The 26,866-nt window shown below is 45.0% G+C and overlaps 1 protein-coding gene across 2 annotated transcripts in view; it reads left to right on the top strand.

Moving 5' to 3' along the window:
* Nucleotides 1-25,362, top strand: part of jmy (junction mediating and regulatory protein, p53 cofactor) — a 43,906-nt gene extending 18,544 nt beyond the window's left edge. The window contains exons 2-10 of one of the 2 annotated variants that reach the window (XM_056290546.1): nt 2,576-2,749; nt 16,063-16,213; nt 16,647-16,816; nt 16,982-17,147; nt 17,274-17,464; nt 17,742-17,828; nt 17,931-18,026; nt 19,432-20,005; nt 20,200-25,362. In XM_056290546.1, the coding sequence (XP_056146521.1) occupies nt 2,576-2,749; nt 16,063-16,213; nt 16,647-16,816; nt 16,982-17,147; nt 17,274-17,464; nt 17,742-17,828; nt 17,931-18,026; nt 19,432-20,005; nt 20,200-20,513 (1,923 nt within the window). In that variant the 3' untranslated portion in view covers nt 20,514-25,362. Of the gene's footprint in view, nt 1-2,575; nt 2,750-16,062; nt 16,214-16,646; nt 16,817-16,981; nt 17,148-17,270; nt 17,465-17,741; nt 17,829-17,930; nt 18,027-19,431; nt 20,006-20,199 lie in introns of both variants that reach the window. The other variant, XM_056290545.1, reaches the window with a different exon arrangement.
* Nucleotides 25,363-26,866: the final 1,504 nt, after the last annotated feature.

Below are 26,866 nucleotides of genomic sequence, written 5' to 3'. Positions count from 1 at the left end.
GAAGTTCCTGAGCCCCTCCATGGTGAATGAATGAAGAAAAATACTTGAAGTCTCATCAAAAACACAGAGATCTCTCTCATATTTGTTGTTTTTATTTTTTTATTTCTTGGGATTTTTCCCCCCTTTTCTCCCCAGTTGTATCTGGCCAGTTACCCCACTCTTCCAAGCTGCCCTGGTCGCTGCTCCACCCTCTCTGCCGATCTGGGGAGGGCTGCAGACTACCACATATCTCCTCCGATACATGTGGAGTCGCCAGCCTCTTCTTTTCACCTGACAGTGAGGAGTTTCGCCAAGGGAATGTAGCGCGTGGGAGGATCACGCTATTCCCCCAAGTCTTCCCCCCCCCCCCCGAACTGGCGCCCCGACCAGCCAGAGGAGGCGCTAGTGCAGCGACCAGGACACATAGCCACGTCTGGCTTCTCACCCGCAGACACGGCCAATTGTGTCTGTAGGGACGCCCAACCAAGCCGGAGGTAACACGGGGATTCGAACCGGCGACTCCCATGTTGGTAGGCAACGGAATAGACTGCTATGCTACCCGGACTTATTTGTTGGTTTCTTGGGAGGCAGTTTTCTGATGGGAAATGTGGAAAAATGACAGTTTACACTGAGCTGCGTCATCATCATCATCATCATCATCTTTGTTGAGATACCAGCTGGTGCTAAAGATGTTGCATTTGTTTGATAGTTTGTTTTTGTTTTTTTCAGCATCAACCCAAAGTTTGTTGCGTTTCCTTTTCATTCCAGTTAGGATTTGTTTGAGCGATTAACTTTTGTGAAGAAAGACACACACAACAATTCCTCCCCTGTATTTACCACAACAGGCCCGGAATTAACTTCCTGTGCTTCCTTGTCCCTATTTGAAAGGTTGTGTGGGTAGGACTGGTTTTGGAGTATGTAAAAGTAAAAAAAAGAAGAAGAAAGAACAATACATGTATCACACACAAAGTAATTGATAATAATAATAATAATAATGATAAATTATTGATATAGCCCCTTTCATTTTCAGACACAATCTCGAAGTGCTTGATGGTGCAATAAAACAATAAAAACAGACAACGGAAACACTACATGGTTAAATAGTCCGTTTTATCTCGTGACAAAATGTTTTAATCTGAAAACAAAACAAAGCAAGAAAGCCAAGCCATGAGTAGCGATGACCTTTTGAACACTTCACCAGAAAAAGTGACTCATCATCCCTGCAGCTGTTTTGAAATGTTGGCAGATTTTAGCAGACCGGCTTGGATACCTGATGAAGGGTGGTTGTGGCATGGGGCAATGAAGAACAATTATAATAATAATAATAATAAAAAATAATAATGTATTGCATATTTGAGAAATATTTGACAATCTGTCTCCTGCTGATTTTATCATCCGCACAAAGAATCAATCTGGGACGTTGTTCTGTCAACAGATTTTAAAATGTCAAGGTACAACTGTTGAAAAATTACGAACTCCAAATTTGAAAAATGTTCCGAAAGTTCCCCCCCCCCCCCGTTGGAAGTTACGTCAGTCCATCCAGTATCTGTTTTATTCTTTAATTGTAGGACAATGTCCCCCAGTGGAGAGGAACCGTCCACCGCTTGCACCGGACCGGTTATACAACGTTTGAGGGAAGTGAGTTTTAGAGTTAACCCGGGAATGACGTCTGCAGTTTAGCACAGGTCTACCTCTCGTGTCCGGGTAGGAGACCGCTAGAGGACTTTCCTACCAGTAGCAGCTGCAGGGTTAAAGGACCCGGGCTGGGATTGGACAGTGGTTACCACGGCAACACAGGGCCAAGGTAAACAGTGGGAGCAGTGTTAAGCATTGAATCAAGCAGTGTGTACCTCAGTCCCCAAAGTGGAGGGCTGTGCAAGACCAGTTGTTAGTTAATATAAGAGTCTCTATTCATATCCATCACTTTCTTTGCTAGACATAAAATAGAAAAAAAAACAACCTTTTATTTACTGTTTCGGACCGAGATTGGGCAGTGGTGATACATTTCACTGTTATCTGAGGCAGAGCTGAAGGAGCTGTGTTGTATTCTGAGCTACTTGCTACTGAGCGCAAGCAGACAATGAGCGCACAATTGCGTGTGTTCATAGCGCTTATCTCACAAACAATGCACAGTCTGTGTAGATCGCTGCACATGTGGTACAAATCAGTGACTTGTTGTGCCAATTCGTTCCCTTTGTTTGAGATTGTGTGTTTTATGGTCTCACTTTAACTGCACGCACGATTTCTTATGTCAGCCCTGCTCTTGGAAAAGCAGCCTTGCGTGTTTCCCTTAAAATTTGACGATGCCTTGTTTCGGTCCAAATGTAACTCAGTAAGTTTTAGAGTTGGACCACAACGCGGAATTAAATCCAGTTGTATCAATGAACCAACAGTACTTGCATCATACTGTTTCACTGTCCAAACATGTCATTATGTGGGCTTTTCACTTTTATGCCTGATAACATTTTCTTGTTTATTGAAACTTTTTTTTCTTCCTTAGGATTGGTCAGATGAATTAGGTCTCAAAGTTATAAAATATTAAACCTTGAGGAAATTGAATATTTCAGCCCTACGACTCAGTATTTTCTTTCCCCAGCTGTTGGAGAAGCATCGTGCCATGGACAGCATGGTTGAGCTGCTACAAGTCTACCCCGAGGAAGACGAGGCCTACGGAGACCTTATGGAGGCCACCACTCAGCTCTACCACTACCTGCTTCAGCCGTTTAGAGACATGAGGGAACTGGCCATGCTCTGCAGACAGCAGATCAAGGTAACCCAGACACATGACAATCTGCTTTGGGGCTTGATTCAAGTAGGTTCAAGATCTAATTGGTTTGCTGTGGAGGACATTTTCACCACAGTAGGCTGCTTTTATTTACTGCAATGTAGGATATTTGTATGGTAGTCCTATTTGTGATTTAGCTGGTTTAAATTAGCCTAAACCAGTGTCCTGAACGGAGATTTCAGTCTTAAGTCCTCTGTTATAACGTTAGCATTAGCTGCAGAGGCTAACTAGACTGTGGTGATGGCGCAGAAGCCAGTTTGAACCAAGTCCTCTGTTGTGACATTAGCATTAGCTGCAGAGGCTAACTTGGCTGTGGTGATGGTGCAGCAGCCAGTCTGAACCAAGTCCTCTGTTGTGATGTTAGCATTAGCTGCAGAGGCTAACTTGGCTGTGGTGATGGTGCAGCAGCCAGTCTGAACCACACTGTAGCTCTACGTCTGCAAACTAAAGGGGGCCAAACAGCGTAGAGGATCAGCCAGAGAAGCTTTCTCCCACTAAGAGCAGCTTAACAACCAGCATAAGTATTATTAAAGCAGCTGCTAAACCTCTCTGTAATTCTGCGGCCTCAGCACGATCTCCTATCCACTCTTTCTCTGCTCCATCTTTGTTTTTGTTTTGTTTTTTTGGTCTAATTTCAAACTTGAGGTGACCGGTGTTTTGCAGACTCTTCTTTACTATCTTTTACCATCTTGTGGCCTCCATGGTTAACTTGAGTGTGCAGCTCTGTAAATAGGTAAAATGAGGGGAAGGAGGTAAGGGTACCATAATATAACATGGAGCTTGGCCATTTAAAGGTAATCAACAGAACAGCTTCTTGAATCAATTTTGATTTCTACTAAAAGTTCATCTTTGGCTGCCTGAATAGGCTCTGGCTAGTAATATAGGATTGAGGACACCACGAGCCAACTGTGAGTACTTAAGTGGTCAAAGCAACAGCTACATTATCATGAAAGCAGCGTTTCTTGATTTTCTCACAGCCACAGCAAAATCATGTGTGTTAATTTAACGTCCTGAGTGTTCATTTAACTCTGAAAGTGTACAAATAGACCCGAAAGGATCAATTTGTACACTCTCAGGGTTAAATTAACACTCAGGATTTTAGAACTGCATACACATGGGCTAACACCAAAACCTGGGCAGTCATTATGAGAGGTGACAGCTGTTCAACTTTTTTTGACTTCTGCTCTTGTTTCCTATTGAGTTTATGTGTGTACTGCTTCTTATTGCCATGTTGGTTGGATGCATTAGATTTAGCACAAATCCTCTATACCTAAATTGTTTTGCTGAGGGACGGTACCCATGTTCATTTGCAGAAATAAAAGGTTGCTTTTAGAAAAAGCAGAGTTGAAATGCTCTCCTCCGCAACAACTATCAAAAAGAATAATTGTATCATGTAAATTGAATTTCAGGTCCCAAAAAAGAGACTTTTCAAGTGTCATTCTGTCCTTATTGGAGGCAAAATGCTTAACTAGTCTGGTGTAATTACGTGCTTGTAAGGAAGATTTCCTTAAGTACCATCTGGTTTGCCATACGTGACCCTTTTGTGCACCTTGTGTTACTGTCTCGTTGAAATGCTGAAAAGAATTGATTTTTCTGACTTTGTGTAGGCAATGGGCAGGTGTGCTATCACAGATCAAATTGAAGGTACTGGTTATTGACTGGATTATTGTGGTTATGTAGCTCTGTCAGCAGAGGTCCTGGTGTTTAGCAGTGCACTAATACTGCCCATGTTTGGGGTTTGTTTACCTATTGGGCCACCCTCACCGTAATGTGATGCAGTTGTTTATTTTGTAAAGTGCTTTGTGGCCTAAGACAAGAAAAATGCTATAGAAATACAGTCAGTCATTCATTCATTTATTCATTCAAAATTTTGGATGGCCGAGTTTAAAAACTGGCTGGTCATAGACCACCCTAGTTGAAGTGATTGCATACTAGGCCTGTTTTTTTCCTACTTTTTTTTTTTTTTGTGTGGACTTTTCCCCCCTTTTTCTCCCCAATTGTACTTGGCCAATTATCCTATTTTCTGAGCCGTCCTGGTCGCTGCTCCACCCCCTCTGCCGATCCGGGGAGGGCTGCAGACTACCACATGCCTCCTCCGATACATGTGGAGTTGCCAGCTCCTTCTTTTCACCTGACAGTGAGGAGTTTCACCAGGGGGACGTAGCGCGTGGGAGGATCACACTATTCCCCCCAGCCCCCCCCCCCCCCGAACAGGCGCCCAGACTGACCAGAGGAGGCGCTAGTGCAGCGACCGGGACACATACTCACATCCGGCTTCCCACCTGCAGACACAGCCAATTGTGTCTGTAGGGACGCCCGACCAAGCCGGAGGTAACACAGGGATTTGAACTGGCGATCCCAGTGTTGGTAGGCAACAGAATAGACCGCCATGCCACCCGGACGCCCCTACTCTGTTTTGAGTCATTGGATCATCTCTGCAGCGATACGTAGGGTCTGTATTTTTTCATTAATTTCTTTTTTGTTTTTAACAAATGCCCTCGAGATCTACCCCCCTTTACCCAGTCTACCGGCTGTCAAAAATCATTACGACACTAAACAGCAGAAGTCTGCCTAATCACATCGTTTCATTTTTGATGGGCTTGTTTTACTGTGAATATGTTGTGTGCATTTAAACCGCGGCCCTCAGCACGCGGTCTGAGGTTTAAATGTTCAAGTCGATTTTAGTTTATTCATGAGTTTACTGTAACTACCAACAACACGAAACCAGTTCAGCCCCCATGCATCTTGTTGTTCAGTTATGGTTTGCTAACCTGTTGAGACTCTTAACTTTTCCTGATGCCTAAGTTTCTGTTTCAGCCACCTGCCACCCCCAGGCCGGTCCAACGGCTGAAAACAAAGTCGTATGCAAATCGTTTCCTGATGCAGAGTCGACAGAGGCTGTTGGTTAATTCCAAACTGATGAATCAGGGGATGTGGCAGCATGTTCTGTATTGTGAAGAAAAGGAAAGAGAGAGAGAGAGAGAGAGAGAGAGAGAGAGAGAGAGAGAGAGAGAGAGAGAGAGAGAGAGAGAGAGAGAGAGAGACATAGAAGAAGGGAACAAGATACTCTATTTTCATACATTTTGCATCTTTTGTTGAAAGTTGATTTCGTTGGGTAGTTGTGATGTTAAGGAGTTTCACATATGCAGATAGACTAGACAATTCAGCTGTAAGTTCAAGAGTTCATGTGCAATCTGATCTTATTTTCAAGTATTAAAACACACTCAAGTGGGACTTTGGTCGCATTGGGTGTTGTAAAATAAGCGTACAGAGGTTAAATTTTCCCATAACTGCATGTTTATGTAGTCGTCTGTTCTTCTCTGCCTGCCAAATGTTGAAATAATGAATGAGAGAGGAGACAAAGGGTGCGCAAATGATTACCTCAGTGAGTGTTGGCAACAAGGGACATTTGATCTGTTGTATTTTCGGATGGCCCTTGTGGCATTTCACAGACTCTCGTGTCATGTGTTGTAGATATCCTGTTGCATGATGGCTCATGAGCATTCATTAGTAAAATCAAAAATGATTCTGATACATGAGGTAGTTGTGTAGCACATACATTGTACATCATAATAACAGTTTCTCCTTGGGTCCATACTCAAGTGGCAGATGTTTTCATTATGATTATGACTTTTGTGTTTTTGATTCCCCATGTAAGAAATTCAGAATGTCCCCACAAATCCTGGTCAGTTTCTATCAGACGACCATAGAGAGCATCCTTACTGGAAGCATACTGGTGTGGTTTGGCAACCTGACTAAACAGGACCACAAACAACTGAGAAGGGTAGTAAAAACAGCTTCAAAGTCATACGAGCAGCACTGCCGCAGCTTCAGGACATGTACACCACCCGTTGCAGAAAGAAAGGCCCTAAGTATAATGGAGGACACCAGCCACCCAGCACATGTTCTGTTCTCCCTCCTTCCCTCAGGACAACACTTACAGAGCATCAGAGCTCGGACCAGCCACCTCAAAGACAGTTCTGACCCGCCACGGGCGGTCAGAATAATCAACCGCAGGACCAGTGGAAACAGCCTGTGGATGCTGATTCTCATAGCCACTGATTGCGCCATAGCGCTCTTCCAGAGTTACTGTAGCGTTGGTTTGTGGTGGAATATAAACAACAGTTAAAAGGAAGGAGGGGAAATCCCTTGGTAGATACAATCGCCAGCACTTGATTATAAGATGTTCCAACACATTTCAACAGATTATCCTATGGTGGCCCACTAGGATGATGGTGCTGCAAAAGCACAAACATTAAAGGACGTGCTCCCAATTCAGAAACGCTGCAAATATCAAATTACATAGGCCTGTAGCCTGGTGGCATCTACTCAAACAGCTGAGTTTTAAAAACAGAGAAGGCAGGAACTTAGGGCCTGGATGTAGGACAGAGTAGATGTGTGAGGAGTCGCTCCCGAACAAATGACATGTTTTACTTGAAAAAAACAAACAAAAACAGTTTCTTGTTTTATTTGATCCCACACTTGTCTGACGCATCAAGGTGTAACGTTCACTATGCAACATCCAGCTGTCCTCCGTGTGGTTTTTGAGGGCAAAATGATCAGTGCTGACACTCCAGCAAAGGCTGAGGAATTCTACTCAAGGAAAATAGAATCGATCTGAACTGATCCAACGGACTGAACACCAGTCAGTAAGCTCTGAGAACGTTTGGATAGAACGGGACTGTGCTGAATACCACACTGTAACTGGCTATTCATGTGATGTGGACTGATCCTATCCAAGTGTTTTATGTTGTTTACATTTTCTCCAGTGAACTGTATGCTGTTGTTTAAAGTTTAAATTTGGCCAGCTGGCTGTATTAAGGCAGAAAGGCCTAGCCTCTGCTAGACAAAGCTGACGATGTCAGCGATATTATTTTCTTTTCTATTTTGCAACCTAGATATTGCTTTAAACTAGATCATTGCAAATGTTATGAATGATATTTGTATGTTAAACATTGTTGAATTCAAGTTAGTCAGCGTTCATGAGGCTTAATGCACAGTTTAATTATTTCAAGTGGGGTAACAACTTATTTACCCAGGTTAACCTGTTACACAGGTTAATGTAAGTGCTGTATTGGGTGTTCAGTCGATATGGGCTAGCTATTTCAATATTTGGGAGCCTCCGTAGGAGAACTGAGTATTGGGTAGGGGGTATGTTCTAGAGGAAGTTGTGCAGTTATAGATGCTTGCTGTTCACCTTGTTTGGGGAGGTAAACATAGGACTACGGGGTTTTTTTTTCTTGTCCTTTTCTTTTTCCTCTTGGTTAGTGTTCAGGGAAGGGGTTACAAGGGTTGTAAGGGGGTGCCAATTGCCTTTAAAATAATCACGTTGAATGGAAGCTTTACATTGACATTCGTTTTGGCGGTAATTTGGTTTACTTTAGTTTCCTTTGTATTTGATGTCCTGCATATGAGTCACACAACATTCTAGTGGTCTTTTTCATGTTACATATACACTTCATTCCATATCTATGCGCACATATTAGGCCTATCTTAATACATATTTTTGTCAACACTAACCCCAATGGCTGATTCCTGTAACACTGGGAACTTGGCTGTTAGGCTGAGCTCGTGGAACATGAAAGCTTTGAATGGGCCAGTAAAGTGGACAAGCCCCCCCCCCCACATCTGAAGGGACTGCGGACAGATATAGCATTTCTGCAAGAAACACATTTGCGTGACTTAGACCAAAACCAACTGCATAAATCTTGGGTGGGTCAGATAATTCACTCTAAATTTAATACTAATTCCAGTGGTACAGCTATATTAATCCACCAAAAAGTCTCCTTCTTTCCCGCTGATATTATTCCTGACCCACAGGGTCATGATTTTATAGTAACCGAGTCCCTGTCTCAAATGCTAGTTATACTGGTTAATGTCTATGCCCCAAATTGGGATGATTCTGAATTTGTAACCAAACTCTGTTCTCTTTTTCCCAGTCTTAATACTCACTATTTAATTCTAGGTGGGGATTTGAACTGCATTATTGACTGAAAACTGGACCACTCCAGTCTTAAAAATACCCCCCCCCCCTCTAAAATGTCCAAAGCCGTATCATATATGATCCAAACGGGATGTGTGGACCCATGGATATTTCTTTTTTCTTTTATTTTTTCATTGACAAGACACTTCACTCTTTTGTTCATCAGTAGAATATAAAGCCGTTGTGATCTCGGATCACACCCTTCTCTTACTAGAATTGTCCTTCCCATCTGCTGCCACCCAGCGCCCTCTATGGAGGCTAAATTCCTCTCTGTTATCAGACATATCATTTTGTGATTATATATTTTGTCTATTGATCATTTCTTAGAAACGAACAAATGTGATGCTGTTTCTTGTTCATTGCATTGGGAAACATTGAAAGCTGTTCTCAGGGGCCAAATTATTTCTTACTCTGCTCATGCTGTTAAACAGTGCAGGATCAAAATTCAAGAACTGATTGAATCCCATTTTAAACCTGCATTGGCAATACTCAGAGACACCTACTCAAGAGTTATATTATGGGCCTCCAGACAGAATTCAACTTGGTATCAAAGCAGAACAACTGTTGCTCCATACACGTGGTAGTTTTTTTTTTATGAAAATGGAGACAAGGCAAGCCAGATCCTTGCTCATCAAATAAAATGTAAATCTGCATCACGCATGATTTCCCAAATTATGGACTCCTCTCAAAATTTAACTTCAGACGCTGCTATCGTTAATAATACATTTTCATCTTACTACTCCAGCCTGTATACATTAGAAGCCCCTGGTGACATAATATCCATGAATAATTTTCTAAATAACTTAGAAACTCCTACTGTTAGAACAGAATTAAATATGGAGCTAGATAAACCTTTCTTATTGGAAGAAGTGGTAAGCTCTATTCAAAATATGAAAAATGGCAAATCCCCAGGTCCTGATGGGTACCCTAATGATTTAAAAAAAAGTTTTCATATAAACTAGCCCCTCTTCTTTTGGAAATGTTCAATGATGCCGTTTCTGTACGCTCTTTGCCTCCAACATTGACCCAAGCATCAATCTCACTTTTGTTAAAACCTGGCAAGGAGCCTACAAGCTGCACCTCCTACCATCCTATTTCGCTTTTGAACGTGGATATTAAAATACTGGCAAAAATGCTAGCAAGCCGATTGGATACTGTTTTTATTATTTCAGAGGACCAGACGGGTTTTAGGAAGGGCCACCACTGTTTTTCTAATGTACGTTGGCTCCTAATAGTTATTCATTCTGCATCTCCATCGGATGCCGCAGAGGTAGTTATTTCATTAGATGCAGAAAAAAGCACTCAACAGGATGGAATGGGGATATTAATTTGCCGTCTTGAAAAAATTTGGTTTTGGGGAAAAATTCAACTCAATGGTCCTCCTTCTCTATTCCTCTCCACAGGCTTTCGTCTGTACCAATAATCTACATTCTCCATACTTCCCCCTCTCATGAGGAACTCATTAGGGCTGCCTCCTATCACCTCTTTTATTCGTTATAGCCATTGAACCCCTCTCCGTAGCTCTAAAAGCATCCCCATTGATTAAGGGCATTCGTTGTCGGGATTTTGAACATCGTTTGTCCTTATATGCAGATGACCTGTCATTATATGTCACTGACCCTGTTGCCTGTGCACCAGAAATAGTAGATGTTTTGAAAACCTTAGTGCAGCGTGGTCGCCTTACAGCAAGAAGGTCCTGGGTTCGAGCCCCGGAGTAGTCCAACCTTGGTGGGTCATCTCGGGTCGTCCTGTGTCGAGTTTGCATGTTATCCCTGTGTCTGCGTGGGTTTCCTCCGGGGGGCTCCGGTTTCCTCCCACAGTCCAAAAGACATGTAGGTCAGGTGAATTGGCCGTACTAAATTGTCCCTAGGAATTAATGTGTGTGTGTGTGTGTGTGTGGGCCCTGTGAGGACCTGGCGGCGTGTCCAGGGTCTCCCTGCCTGCCGCCCAATGACTGCTGGGATAGGCTCCAGCATCCCCGCGACCCTGAGAGCAGGATAAGCGGTCAAGATAATGGATGGATGGATGGAAAACTTTAGTGCTTTATCCAGATATAACTTAAATCAAATAAATAAATTACATTTCACAAAGAGCGAGTGTTTTCCATTTAACAACTCCACATTCATTATCAACCAAGGTGAACTTCCTTTTCATTTTTATAATACCTGGGTATAAAAATCACTCGTTCCGTTAAATCTCTACAGGAAGATAATTTTACAACCCTGGTGGAAAACCTTCAGAGATGGAAGGTTATTCTTTAACTGGCAGAGTTCAATGTGTGAAAATTAATTTTTTGCCCCGACTTCTTTATCTTTTTATGTGTTTGCCTCTTTTTCTGCCCAAATCTTTTTTTTTTCCCCTCTCAGCTGACAGCTTGATCTCAACCTTTACATGGAGGAGCTGCCTTCCATGCATAAACAGATCTCTTCTTCAGAGAAATAGGTCAAAAGGGGGCTTAGCTCTTCCAAACTTTGTTTTGTTATTAGGCAGCAAACATCCAAAAGATCATTTTTTGGATAGGTCATCCAGATGTGGACGGGTGCCGTATGGAGGATGACTCCTGTTCGTCTTCCCTTTGAGCTCATGTTTGCTCCAGACATTTTTCTTTGATTAGATATGACATTATGTTATCGTCAAGGAGTATTCTGAATTTATAATGGCCAACTGGCAGAAGGTATACAGGCTATAGTTGCACAGTGTAGGGGGGAATGGCTTCAGTTTATTCTCGATTATTTCTAACAGGTTTGAGCTTTATATCTGACAACCGACCTTAACGGCTTTTGACCAATTAATTAACAACTGCAGCCTATTTTATATGACTGTTTACCTGCTTGAATGCTGTGATTAGTAATCTTAAAATTGAAGATTTTGTTCTTAATTTGCTCTCGTTGCTTATGACACAGGCCAAAGATGCGTAAAGACGCACAAAGGGCATTAAAAAGGCACATAACGGGCATAAACATCTGTGTAATGTTAGACAAATCCTTCCAATGCAACCTAATCTTAGCTAACGTTAAGCTTACGTAGAGGAAAGCTACCACAGCCATTTCATATAAGCGGCTATATAACATTATCGGCCTATTTAGCGAGGTTAGATATTAACTGGCTGTAACACAAAGAGAGATTAGTTGTAACCCCTTGGCTACATTGGCCTTTTAATGTAGCCAGACTGTACGCGGAGCGGCTGGTGCAACACTACGCTTTCACTATGATCAATGAAAGTGGCTACACCAGGCGTGAGAGTAAGCGGTGCGCATGCGCTGCGACGAGCCGCTCCACAAACGTAAAAATAGGTCAGTTTATGCGGCCCTTTTACACAGAAATTGGTCATAAGGTTTGTCCTGGTCACTGCACGAGTGACCAGGACACATACCCACATCCGGCTTCCCACCCGCAGACACGGCCAATTGTGTCTGTAGGGACACCCGGCCAAGCTGAAGGTAACACGGGGATTCGAACCGGCGATCCCCGTGTTTGTAGGCAGCGGAATAGAGAGCCACGCCACCCAGACGCCCTGGGACCAGATCTCCGGACGACCTCGTATTCCTGCAGCTGCTTGGTCGTCTTGGCCAGTGGTTCTCAACATTGCGGGTCGGGACCCCCTGGGGAGCCACCGAACAATTTTGGGGGGTTGCCAGATGATTTTCTGAAAATGCTTGGAAAAAGAAAAATGTGGTTAATTAAAAAAACGAAAGTCAACATGAACACACGAGCACTCACGTTAGGCAGGTCCCGCTGCAGGTAACCACATCCCAACCTACCTTTTGTCACGTGTACCTTGGATTGTTTTCCCTTCTTTGTTTGCTGATACACGTGCTCAAGGAACCGTTTAACCCCCCCATTCTGAGTCGGTTCGTGTTACATGAAAAAGTAACCGTGGAATGAGAGGCCAGAACTGTTTATAGATCGTTCATGTATTACATGACATATGAAACATAGCTGTTAACTCGCAGGTACTGGACTGGACTGGAAGGAGTACTTGTATGACTTCCCCTGGTGGCCTGGAGCACTTCTGTTGTACCAACCGGTTTCGTGACATTTCCGTCTTTGTTGCTGTTTTTCCATTTTTGTATGTGTTTTTGCAGCATTTACGTACTTGCACCGCATCTCCTATTTGCAGTTGTGTTTTTTTTAACCTGTTTCTTCTCTTGCAGTGTGTTTCTGCTGATGCATTTACTTTAGTTATTTTTTTTTGTATATGCTTTTTGATATTTGCAGTTTTTCTTGATTTGGAGCAGCTTTTCCAAAATGTTTGCGCCTTCGCTTTTGCAGAAAGGTCATATTATTCCACGCGACTCGAGATTTGTTTTACTGATAACCTGGCAGACGCTGCACAACAGCGACTTTAACACTACGCTGGGGTGTACTTTTTATTCTCCCGTCTTGAGCAGTACTACCAACTAAACGTTAAGGTTTCTGTCAGTATGACCTTATTTACTTACACTCAGAACAGTGGACTTTGGCCCGTTACTCCATGTGGCTATACTTACTACTATTTATGATACGTGGGCTGGCCTTGGCAGCAGAGTCCACCATCCCTACCTCGTGTGTATTCCAGGAACACGTAAAACGCTAATTGAATGCTGTTTTATGGTCTGTGGTAGGGGTGGTGTATTATTTATGTGGTAGGGATTAGGGTGTGGGGGCGGCACGGTGGCGCAGTGGTTAGCGCGGTTGCCTCACAGCAAGAAGGCCCTGGGTTCGAGCCCCGAGGTAGTCCAAACCTTGGGGGGGGTCGTCCCGGGTCGTGTGGAGTTTGCATGTTCTCCCCCGTGTCTGCGTGGGTTTCCTCCGGGGGCTCCGGTTTCCCCCCACAGTCCAAAGACATGTAGGTCAGGTGACTCGGCCATACTAAATTGTCTCTAGGTGTGTGTGTGTGTGTGGGCCCTGTGATGGCCCGGCGGCCTGTCCAGGGTGTCTCCCCGCCTACCACCCAGTGGCTGCTGGGATAGGCTCCAGCATTCCACTACCCCGGTTGGGGTAAGCGGCTTGGATGATGGATTGTGTTGTGTGTTGTGTCACCATCCCCGGCGTGTCAAGAGGGAGGAGGAGGGACTTGGCAGAAAGTAAACCCCGAGCCTGGAGGAGGGTTCGCCGACTGCAGAGGTCACTCAGATGAGCGATGGAACGTTTCTCCCTCTGTAAAGCTTGTGTCCGGATGAACCGGGTCAGCTTTCTGAGGTTTCCTGACCTGGATCACTGGGCATGCGGGGGGATATGTAGCATTGGGTTATTATGTATTCGAATTTACACCACAGTTAGTCCCGAGGTGATGCTTCATTCTTTCTAAGACAACTTCATTGTTTTCGTGCTGGAGGTCTTCTGCTCAGTCCTTATGCTTTTTTCTTTTTTTTTTTACCCCCTTTACCCCCTTTACCCCCCCCCCAATTGTATCCGACCGATGACTCCACTCCTCCGAGCCGTCCAGCTTGCTGCTCCACCCCCTCAGACTACCACATGCCTCCGCCGATACGTGTGGAGTCACCAGCCGATTCTTTTCACCTGACAGTGAGGAGTTTCACCAGGGGGTGGGAGGGTCACGCTATCACCCCCAGTACGCCCCCCCCCGAACAGGAGGCGCTAGTGCAGCGACCAGGACACACACCCACATCCGGCTCCCCACCCGCCAGTTGTGTCTGTAGGGACGCCCGACCAAGCCGGAGGTACCACGGGGATTCGAACCGGGGGTCCCCGTGTTGGTAGGCAACGGAATAAGACCACCACCCTACCCGGACGCCCGGTCCTTGTGCTTTTACTCCTTCTCGTCGACGTGTCTGTTTCCAAGTGTGAAGCGAGGCCCGGGAGCAGAGGAGCCGCAAGCCCGTGACCCGTCACGCCCAGCGTCACCACGCACTCGTTCGCTCTGTTATTCCCCAACTAGGGGGCGCGGAGTCGGACGGCGCAGCCCCTTGTAGCAAAAGGTACCGCCGCCAGCTTGGAGGTGAGACGCCCCCTTCTGTTCAAGTTTCACCCTACGAGACGAAGGCGCTGGGTCTCACGCGGGGAGCAGTGCGGACGCGTTAGTCCCTCAAGCGGAACTTCCTCTCAGGCCGCGCCGATTCTGGTCTCCCGACAACCTCACCCCGTCCCGTCCCGCCCGCCCCCTCCCCCCCTCCCCCCCTAATCTTTTCCTCTCTAGCCAAAACCACTCGTCTTTTTTCTTTTCTTTTTTTTCCGCCTTGCGCTCACGTGCAGAAACACGCGCTATCACACACACGCACGCGTGCGCGCGCATACACACACGCGGCGTGAAGGTCGTCGGCTGAAATAAATCAGACCTCGTGCGGTTTTTCCACCCGTTCCCTTCCGAGCACCTACACACACGTGTTTTATATTAGGCTGCTGGTGTAGGGGTGTGAATGCACGGACCCTCGCAGGGAGGGGGCGCTTGTACGAGCCCGAAGCTCAAAGTACATTTTGTTCCAGCTGTACTGCTCGGAGGGGAGGGGGGGGGGATCTAACACACGGACAACACCCAGGACAGGACTCCACGTGGCACCGCTTTCCCCTCTTTCTCCCGTTTCACACGGCCCGGTCCGGTTCGTTGTACACACGAGGACAGGAACTCCCGCTGGGCAAAGCGGAAGTGTCCTGCCACAGTTCAGCACCTTAATGATTACTTTTATCCAGTTTCATTTTTTCTCCCTGTAACTCAGACTTCATGTTGTGCTGTTTATCGCCACAGTAGGACACTAGGTTAGTGTCACTCTTTGCATTAACGTGTTCAGGCACGTTTTTTGTTTCTAAATCGCTCCAAAGCACCACCTGCTGGTACGTAGTGGTATTACAGCGTGGCGTCATTGAAAAGCTTTGTGTTTTACTGGACCTCTCCTACCATTGGTTATGCTAATAGGTTTAAGCTGTTTTGATCCAAGGGTGATTTTCTCATGATGTTGTCCATTGACCCCCCCCCTCTCTCCCACACACACGCCACACCGTGGCGGCACAACGGTGCAGTGGTTAGCGCTGTCGCCTCACAGCATGAAGGTCTTGGGTTCGAACCCCAGGGTTGTCCAACCTCGGGCATCATCCCAGGTCGTCCTGTGTGGAGTTTGCATGTTCTCCCCGTGTCTGCGCTGGGTTTTCTCCGGGCGCTCCGGTTTCCCCCACCATCAAAAAGACACGCACGTTAGGGTTGACACTCCTGTCTGTGCCCTTGACGGAGGCACGGCAAGACGAGCTGGAGTCGGTCCCCGGGCGCTGCACGGCGGCTGCCCACTGCTCCTAGCTACACAGCTAGGATGGGTTACATGCAGAGACTAATTTCCCTTACGGGGATCAGTGAAGTATCTCTCTCTCTCTCTCTCACACACAGATTTCTTTAGAGACGGAGCGCCTGGGTCCTCGTCGTGTGGAGAGCCTGAGGAAGGAGGACGAAGAGTGGCAGAGGAAGGCTCACGCGGCCGTGCTCTCCATACAGGACCTGACCGTCAAGTTCTTCGAGACGACAAGCCGAGCGCAGAAAGGTTAACTCAGAAAAGCGCCACTGCCGTCCTTTTATCAAGCACGGCAGGGTTCCTGTTACCACGTAACAACATCACCATCTCACAGCATCACCCTGTAGAAGCCCTCAGCATTAAATTGCATTATATAGCAAGCTGCAGTTATGGCTTGCTGAACTGTAGGGACATCCTACAATGAGCTCATTCAATGCCATGTGTTGCCTCAGACAGTAATCTCCTTTAACATGCCAAACTGCTTTCTCTAAGCTTCCCCGTCCACCCACAGCATTTTAATCCCTGAACTATCTCAACTATTAACCGTTTACAGTTTGGGGAGTTAACTGCTGTTTGGCCATAAAACCTTTCCATGTACCTTTACCATTCATAGAGCGTATTCCTCTTCGTATTCGTCGACGTTTGTGTGTAACAAAAACTACTCGTTGTGTGCACGATCCAGCCATGTTCGACCGGATGCGTGCGGACCAGAAGAAGATCGGCAGGTCGGCCTGGGCGGCGGCAGTGGGTCGCATGGAGCGGCTGCAGTATGCCGTTTCCAAAGAGACGCTCCAGCTGATGAGGGCCAAGGAGATCTGCCTGGAGCAGAGAAAACAAAAGCTACGGGAGGAGGTAACAGAGAGCATGACACACCGAGCCCAGTCACAGCAAAACCGTGTTTACATGAATACAGAAGAAGTGCTCAGTTCAGCGTTGCGTGTTTGTTCAGGCTGTTGACGTGCGTTTGTGCTCCTCCGCCGTTATTGAAGTAATGCGACTATGTGGCTATGCTCCCAGATGCAAAATCTACAGGACGGGGAGGATGCGATGCTGCGCCTGGACCAGCTGGAGGCACTTTACTATGAGTTGCAGCTGCAGTTGTATGACATTAAGGCGGAGGTGCTGTGCTGCGAGGAGCTGCTTCTGACTGCCCAGCTGCAGAGTCTGCGGAGGCAAATGACAGGTGCGGAGCTAGCCATCATGGTGGACGTCTCAGAGACATTTCAAAACAATCAGCAAGGCTGGAGTCAGAGTTTATATTCTTTCTATTTACATCTTCATATTTTCGTGCACTTGCACGTGCCAGCAGAGCAACAGGACGAGGTGGTGTATTACGACGCCTATGAGAGCACTGACGCCATGCAAGGTATAGAGGACCCGGGGACACCCCCAACGCCACTCCGAGATGAAGACCTCAGCCTTCTGCAGCAGAAGACACGACAGCTGGAGGCCCGCAGGGGACGCATAACCGCCAAGAAAGCCTACCTCAAAAATAAGAAGGCATGCATAGATCTGCATCTCTTTAAAATTCTGTTCGCGTTCATGTCTATAATGCATGTACATTTAGTTGATAAAGCCATGGTTTCATCTGGAGTAACAGTCTTACGTTGCACAACGTTGTGATTCCTGGGTTTGAACTTGAGATATTTCCATTACAGAGCGGTCTGTGTGTGTGCTGGGACTAAAATCTCTGTGAAAAGTAAAGCTGTCATCCCTGTGTGGGTGCGGTTCGTCCTTAAGTCGGGTATGTAATGTGTTGATGTTTGTTCTTTAACAGGAAATCTGTATTGTCAATCATAATCAGAAGATGCAGCAGCGCCAAGGTGGCCATGACGACAGCGAGCCCCTCCGGCAACTGCAGCAGGTAAAGTCCCGTTTCCTGTTCCTGTATTCCACAGTTTAACTCCTCACCGTACACGTGATATTTTGCGATACTGTGACATGTTGTTTGCATTCTTGTCTGTAGGGAGGTGAAGCTCATGAAGAGGAGGAGCTGAAGAGAAATGCACAAGTGAGTCTGGAGAGACAGAGGACCCTGGACAGGCTTCGTAACCTCAGACAGGTAGGAGGATACAACAGGTAGACTGTCGACAACAGCAGTTTGGGGCAGCTACTTTGACATTGTAACTTGCCTACAAGCTCCTCGTGACTCGCTACAGTTAATCTGCCCTGCTGGTGAAAGCAGTACGCTACACAACAAGCTCCAAGGAAAATGAGCTTCGATACTTTAAAAATAATTCCATCAAATATCTGCAAGGAATGTCAGCTGTGTCTTCCTCACGGAGATACTTCATAGCACGAAGAAGAAACGTACTTGCTATGGGGTATCCCAAAACAATCATTGTTAAAAAAAAAAGGTCTGCAAGCCTTTATTTTTTTTTTTGAATTTGTAAACCCTTCTCAGCCCACATGAATTCAAACAAGGGGCTACTGGAACAATCCAGTATATCAAAATGTACTCTAATAAACCGTTCGGTTTATTTCACACAGTAATAAAATGTTCATTTATTAAGCAAAAATATATATATAAAATAAAAATAATGTATACATATAAATATATATGTGTTTATATATAAATGTAAAATTATTTATGAATATATATATATAATTTAATATTATAATTAATAATAACAATAATAATAATGTATTATTAAAATTTAATTTATATTCTTTTATAAATGTATATATATATATATATCAATATAAATACAATAATAATAATGATAATATATACTTTGTATGCCGCATCCTGCAGCAATTTTCACAGTAAAAAAGTAATAAAACAAATCCTTATAGAAAATATCCTAGTTACGTAAAGCTATTACACCCCCCACCCCCACCCCCCCGTCTACTCACCTCATCTGTCAGTCATCCTAATAAGAGACAGCAGACAACAGACACATTTTGCATGCTGCTGGCATGTGCAGTCTGTGAACTGGGTCACGCACACACCATAGCAGAGGTGCGCGTGTGCAGCGCGTGAGTTCGACCCCCAGCCTGCACCGACGTGCCGCCTTAATATGGTGCCTGGTGGCAGACACCGGTCTTTGTGTGTGTGTGCGTTTTGCTTGGTTTAGTGAGTAATGCTAAAGTGTTTACGTGAAAGAGAAAGCAGCAAGGTTGCGTTCGGTCATGTTACGTCGTTAATCGATGGGAAAGTTGGCTCGTCACTGGAAAACCTTGTGGAAATAGTTAAACCACCGTCACGCTGTTGTAGTTGAGCTGGTCGTGTCAATACTTTTAGTGAACTACTCCCCAACACTGTAGAACACACACTCTCCCAGAATGGTTCAGGTCCATCACCCTCCCAGAATGGTTCAGGTCCATCACCCTCCCAGAATGGTTCAGGTCCATCACCCTCTCAGAATGGTTCAGGTCCATCGCCCTCCCATGAAGCCTGCCCTCGGTCATAGTGCACCTACCTCAGTGTGTAACGCCTTGGTCTTGTTTACTCTTGTCCCACACAGCGTTATCCAGGGCAAGTGACTCTCAAGTCCAGCAGATTGCGTCTGAGCCAGACTCACACCAGGAGAAGAGCGGGAGCTTCTCTTTTACCAGCAGAGAGAACAGGGCAGCCCAGCACGCAGGTGGCCAGCGTTCAGACTGACAGTACCTTAGACCTTCCAGAGCTTTCTGCACCACCTGATGCCTGTGACAGCGAGAGTGTGTCCTTGCCACCAGTAGGACCCACTGCTCTTGAGGGTCTCGACTCTTTCCCTCCCTTTACCTCTTTGCCTCCTCTCGCAGTTGTCTCTCACCCTGCTCCCTCGACCAGTCTCTCCTTGGTCCCTCCCCCACCTCCACCACCACCACCTCCTCCTCCTCCACCACCACCCACTTCCTCCTCAGATGGTCAGCTGGGGGAGAGAAGGGAATGTGATTCCCCAGGCAGCCCGGTGCAACACCCCAAAGCTGGGTCTGAGTCTCCTCCACTGCCACTGGCTCCCTTTTCCCCCCGCTTCTTTGACAGCAGCCAACTGCTTACAGCAAGGAAGAAGCTAAGGAAAACGACATCCCTGGACTCTTCACAGTGGAGAAGAGGTGAGGATAATTGATTTTACAAATTTTATCCAGCACAGTTATCCAGAAACACATACTGTTGTATTCCCTAACTGTAATTGTATGTACTGAAAGCATGATGGGACATTTTGAGTCTATATGGGCGAAGAATGTGGGAAGAGACATTTGCCAATAGTTGTTTTGGGCTTGATTGTTCTCTCGGCGTTTATTCACAGCGAGTTCACCCATGGATGAGGTGCTAGCTTCTTTGAAACGTGGCAGTTTCCACCTAAGAAAGGCTGAGCTCCGGGTACTAGCCCCTGACCCAGATGATGATGACAGCAACAACATCCTCGCCCAGATCCGGCAAGGTGTCAAGCTGAAGAAGGTGCGAACCCGGCCTGACAAGCAGTGCCATACCAAGGGCTTCCCCCATTCTGCCGATGCCCTGACCCGCAGCATTCACGAGGCTCTAAGAAGAATCAAGGAGGCTTCACCGGAGTCAGAGTCTGAGGATGAGGGCCTCCCATGCACTGACTGGGAAAACTAGTTGTGGTAGTAGAAGTATACATAGTAGAGACACACTCACTCACCTGGAAAGTCAAACGAAACAAAAAGGTTCCTGTCCAGTGGATGAATTAGACTCATGTAAGACACCTTGTCGTGGTTCGAACATAAGTCCTTCATTTTATAGCATCAGAACAGGCTGGGACAAGTTTTTCTTACATCTGCATCTCGCGTGACAAGATAAATCCTTTTACTCTGACTTCTCTGTTGATCCACTGGCATCGTTTCCGAGGACACAAGACTCACTTTTTACCTTTTACTATGACGCTCTGAGACTGAGAGTTACCCTGTAGCTTGCAGCGATGGGTTTGTTTTTAGTGTGGGGTGGTTGACACGTTCTGTTTTTACATCCTCTCCACTGATGGTGACCAAACCTCTAGACTCAGGTCATGAATGAATGCTGTTACAGTACACATGAAAATACACATATTACTATATTGAACCTTAATGTACTGTAGATTTCAGGCATACAAGTTCATAAAAAGGTACACAATAGATACAGGACTTCAAAATTTCCGTCATTCTTAATTCGGCACATGCTCAACAAGGGGTGGAATATCTCACAAATTGAATGGTTTTGTTTACCTTGGTTTTGGGTAATGCATTGTTACAGTTTTAGGACCCAAGGGAAAAATACTGGCTCTAAATTAGTATTTTGTGTATTTGACAAAACTTTTGATTATTTTTTTTTTTTTACATTTTTAAATAAACACACAAACTAATATATTTTAAAAGCTATTTATTTGACACACTTAGAGTTGTGAGACCATTTAAAAATTATACCTGTGGGATGACATAAAAATGTGATTCTGAAAAAAATCCTATGGCCAATACAGTTTCATAAATCAGTCAATGCCAGCGTGTTATGATTATAGTTTATACTGTCTACCTCTGCAGCCAACACATTAAATACTCCATACAAGGATCAAAAATATACCTTTTTTTTATCTTTGATTCTTGCCTGACTATATTAACTTAAAAATAAGTTCAGATAGGGCGTCCGGGTAGTGCAGCGGCCTATTCAGTCGCCTACCAACACGGGGATCTCTGGTTCGAATCCCCGTGCTACCTCCGGCTTGGTCGGGCGTCCCTACAGACACAATTGGCCATGTCTATGGGTGGGAGGCCGGACGTGGGTATGTGTCCTGGTTGCTGCACTAACACCTCCTCTGGTCGGTCGGAGTGCCTGTTCGAAGGGGGGGAAGGGGAAACTGGGGGGAATACCATGATCCTCCCATGTGCTACGTCCCCCTGGCAAAACTCCTCGCTGTCAGGTGAAAAGAAGTGGCTGGTGACTCCACATGTATCGGAGGAGGCATGTGGTAGTCTGCAGCCCTTCCCAGATTGGCAGGGGGGGCAGAGACCGCAACGGCTCGGAAGAGTGGTGTAATTGGCCAGATACAAAGGGGGAGAAAAGGGGGGGGTCAGTTATCCTTATGTTGTTAGTTTGCGGCGAAGAATTTGATACTGCCAGGTTGAGAGCGAGGAATCTGAAAACAGGTTATGCTCTAGAAATGAACCTTGAGGAGCTCCTCTTTTAATGTGTGTTGAAGAAGTTTTGTACTGTGACAGGGTTTTGTGTGAGGAGTGTGAGCTGAACCAGATGATGGGTGTGTTGTAGATGCTGACCCAGATCTTAAAGGTAGTCAGTTAAAATTAAATGTTCCAACGATCCCTCAGGCAGCAGTGAGATCTAAAGAGAAAACAATTGACCTTTCAGCCTGATCTACTGCTTGAAGGATGTCGCTGCTTAGTTTAATTACAGTACCCAAAGCGGATTACTCTAAAATGTTTTGACTCATGAAATGTATGTCGATTTAAGACATAAAATCTGCGATAAAATGGGACCTTAGAGGTGAAGATAGTGTCTGGGAATTAAGGTATCTTGCTTAGTGAGGAGGGGTTGAGCTGCTGTTGAATGCAAGCACACTTAAATAGTTAAATTGGCCTGTCGTGCTGTAACTCTACAAGTTGTCTGATGAGTCAGAATCCTCAACCAATGGCAGCGTACTGAGAAGGTTTTGGGACCAGCACACGTTCAATCATATAAAGACTAGTTTAAATCTGTCGGTTGACTTTCTGGCATCTTCCACAATATGACTGTGGGTAGATTTCATATCATAAATGTTTTCCTGATGACACTTCGCTCATTACCGGAGCTGCTAGCTGGTTGGGATCAACCTTTCAACTCACGGTGCCACTTTATACAAATGACATGAAGCGATCGTGCACACACCTGGTTTCTGAACGGCGGCCTGACATGACTCGAGCTTACAAAAATGATATGAGTCCACTTTCCATTGGGGATAACAACAGATTCTCACACACATTACTTTCTCCCATGTTATTTACAGCCTTTGAAATGACAGTAAACCCTCTTTTAAAGTAACTTGACAATCTATTTTTGAAAAACAGTGTATAACCAAGTTGTGAGACACCTGTCTCGACTGGTGTATGACTCTTGGTTGGCTCTAAGTGGTATTTTTTTCATTGTTCTGTGTGCTTTATTGTAATTTATACTTTGCCGTTCCTGTGGCCAAACGAGTCTCCGACCACCGGGTTTGGGTAATCATGCCTTCAATGTTTACTTGGTACATTTACAGATGTAACACAGTTTTCTTGTAGACGTGGTCTTACTGGCTCACACGTTAATTCCAAGTATGAAAAGGGTCTTGGAATAATATCGAAGACCCCATGAAGTAAGTCTATACCCTTGAACTTGGAAAGACTTTAAGTGATGAAGTTTTGCCTGCCTTGTAGATTTGATGAAGATGAGCAGGGGGTCAAACTGTGCTGACCCCTGTGAATGCCTCTGAAGTTGAAGTCAATTTCTCCTTAGACGTCACTAGTTCAGTAAATTAAATTACATGGGTAATCAGCTGAAGAGCTCCCAATAACTCATCGTGCTTGTAAAGCTGAACACAATATTTGCAAAAAATGACAAATGTGCAGTGTTGATGTGTTGCTTCTATGAAAAAAAACAAAACAATCTGTATGCTCATCATCCTTTTCAAGATCACTGTGAAGTGTTTACTCTTTGTGTGCTATAGTAAGGTATTTCCCTACTTCATGGGGTCTTTAACAGCTTTACAGGGTCCTGTATGGGAGGGCCAGGCCAGCCCCCTTTTGACATGTTGAAATGCATAAGTACACGTTATTAGCATACACATTTCGGAATATAATTGACACAAAAGTCTGGAGACGCCTGTGTACTGAAACCCACTGGCTGGGTTGCTCAGTATGTTACTATGTAGTCTGTTTCTCAGTTGAGGAGTCTTTCGAGCGTATCAGCGCCCTCTGCTGGTGAAAGAAGCAAAACGCAGCTGTGCAGGCCCGAAAGCATTGGAGGTCATATATTATTATGGTTTTCTTACATAATCACATTTTTGTGTTTGGTTTCTTTCACCTTTTTTTTTTTCTTTTTTTTTCAAATAGTTGTTTAGACTTTCTACAGTCATTTTAGCCAGAGTATTTCTTTCCACAGCCTTGTTTTTTTTTCCAAGGGGGGGGGGGAGATCAATACAAGTCCTTTTTTAATTTGGAAGTGCTATGTGTAATTCTACTTGGATCCCGACTCTTGTCATTGAATTGTGTATAAATCGACGCCAATAAGGGGAACGAGCTGGGGTAAAAAGGGTAGCTGATACGCCTTTGCAGACACGTGAGTGTTTGAATGCCCTCGGTGGACTCCATTCACTGTGATAGCTGCACGCTTTGCTGACAACTGCTAGTCCAAGTCTATGGGGGGGGGGGGGGGGCAGGGTGTGAGATGACAACAAAAACAACTCATCCCAGGTTTTTCTTCTGTTTTGCTTTGTTTTGTTTTGCAGAAATCTGGGGGGGGGAGTTCTTTAATTTGTGTCAATTGCAAGGATTCAGCAGCTGGTGTTTGCTAGTCACACAAAGCGTCACGAAAGCTGCAGAATTACACATGGCACCTTTAACTGGAGGCGTTTAGTTTTTTATATCTCATGTGAATTCAAGTCAGTTGTGTGCGCGTGAGTTGTGTCAACCCTGTAGATATACCTATCTCCAATTGAAAAAAAAACAAAAACTGAAAACTTGCTCTGTTTCCTGTCCGATAAGAAAAGTCCTCTTGCACTGAACATCACGAATAAGTCCGCGTGGACCTCACGACTGCTGTCGAGTCTTTCTGTTGGCCAGTCTTCGTGTTAACGTGTTTCTGCGATATCTCAGCAAATGTTTACTGTTCACGTGCACTGCACGCAGCATGCGGACGTGATGATTTCCGCTGCAGGGTGATGATTTGTTACAGCCGGTCTGATTGTTCACGCGCAGTAACCATAGTGACGGTCTGCAGACCTGTCAGACGACAGCAGGGTTTAACAGCTAACCAGCTGCCCGGCCACTGCTCTCTTGATTCTCGAGTTACTTGGGCCTGTTGTGTCAGGTATTTCTATTAACCAATGTTTGTGAGACATTTAAAAAAAAAAAAAATCCAAACCCTGATTTATCTTCGCTGTCTCAGTTCAACACTTGTTCGGCCTTTTGCGCGTGAGTGGCTTCAACACAACACGCCCGTCGCAGAGTGAAGTGCAATAATTTGTAAAGCTGAAATTATTCATATCCACTACAATGTAATGAAGTGTAAATCCCGACAATATACCTGCATGCTTAAAGACCTTGATGTATTTATGAAGAACTTCATATTTTAAGAAATTGGATAAGAATTTTTAAAGCAATACCATCAAATGTTACTTTGTAAAAGTCTTATTTTTGTGGCATTTTAAAAACCTTTTCCTACCATTACATTCCTATGAGCTTTTCTATATGCCAGCTTCATTTTTCCATTCAAAATAAAGCAAAGTACCAAAATGTATTCCTGCGTTGTTGTTTGAATTCAATAGTTTGAATGGTGGTTTGCAGCTGAGTGTGAAATGGCCGGGATGAGAGTCAGCTCCTCCAAGTCTGGGGCCGTGGTTCTCTACCAGAAAATGGTGCATTGCTTCTTCCGGGTTGGGGATGAGTTGTTGCCTCAAGTGAAGGAGTTCAAGTACCTCGGGGTCTTCTTCATGAGTGAGGGTAGGATGGAGCGGGAGATTGATAGGATGATTGGTGCAGCATCAGCAGTAATGCGGACGTTGCACCGGACTGTTGTGGTGTAGATGGAGCTGAGCCGGAAGGCAAAGCTCTCAATTTACCAGTCAGTCTTCGTTCCAACCCTCACCTATGGTCATGAGCTTTGGGTAGTGACCGAAAGGGTGAGATCGCGGATACAAGCGGCTGAAATTAGTTTCCTCCGTAGGGTGTCTGGGCTCAGCCTTAGAGATGGAGTGAGGAGCTCGGACATCCGGAGGGAGCTCGGTGTAGAGCCGCTGCTCCTTCGCGTTGAAAGGAGCCAGTTGAGGTGGTTCGGGCATCTGATTAGGATGCCTCCTGGGTGCCTTGCTTTGGAGGTTTTCCGGGCACATCCAACTTGGAGGAGACTCCGGGGTAGACCCAGAACTCGCTGGAGGGACTACATGTCCAATCTGGCCTAGGAACGCCTTGGGATCCCCCATGAGGAGCTGGAGGGCGTTGCTGGGGAGAGGGACGTCTGGAGGGCCCTACTTAGCTTGCTGCCACCGTGACCCGACCCCGGAGAAGCGGCTGATGATGAGATGAGATGAGAGGTGTTTGAATTCACATTGGTGCATGGTGTCTTTTATTTGCCCCATGACAAGCCAGACTGGATGTACGCGACAAACATGAGTAAAGGTGTTCTGCAAACCTGTGCTGAGTTTTACGAAAGTGTCAAAAGTGCTGCAGGACTAGAAAACAGGTGACTTTGGTGTCAACAAAGTCAACGCTGGGGGAAAAAAAGACAAATTTAGCGTTTTTATTTGTATTTCTTTTACTATAAACCCAAAATTACAATTGTGTTTAAGCATGTGGTATAATCAACATTTAAAGTTTTATTCAAATGTTAATCCATTTCAAGCGGTATTGTTTTGATTCATAAATTCAAAAGCGACAAAGTCACTGCTTTAACCCATTCAAGTCTCCAAAAAGTAACAGAACTAACAACAAGCCCTTAAATAGTGTTCTTCAGGTATACATATTATATTCTTACATCACAGAATTTTTGGCAATAGGAAATCCCACAAAAAGTACCGCAGTTAGCTACCATTGATGCATTTTTGTACCAAAGGCAAAAATCAGCAAAATTCATATCTGTACAGGAAAACATATTTGGCAAAAGAAAGTTTCTCTGCAAATTCAGCCTGATATCGCCTGCTATACAAGTGCCTCTCTACTTTCATATCCTTTGATAAATAGTTCAAAAATATTGCCAGTTCTTCCAAAACTAGAAAAAAAACTACCTTAACACCCACA

Source organism: Lampris incognitus, chromosome 12 (assembly GCF_029633865.1).
Source record: "Lampris incognitus isolate fLamInc1 chromosome 12, fLamInc1.hap2, whole genome shotgun sequence".
NCBI lineage: Eukaryota > Metazoa > Chordata > Actinopteri > Lampriformes > Lampridae > Lampris > Lampris incognitus.
This window is presented reverse-complemented; position numbering and strand designations above follow the sequence as displayed.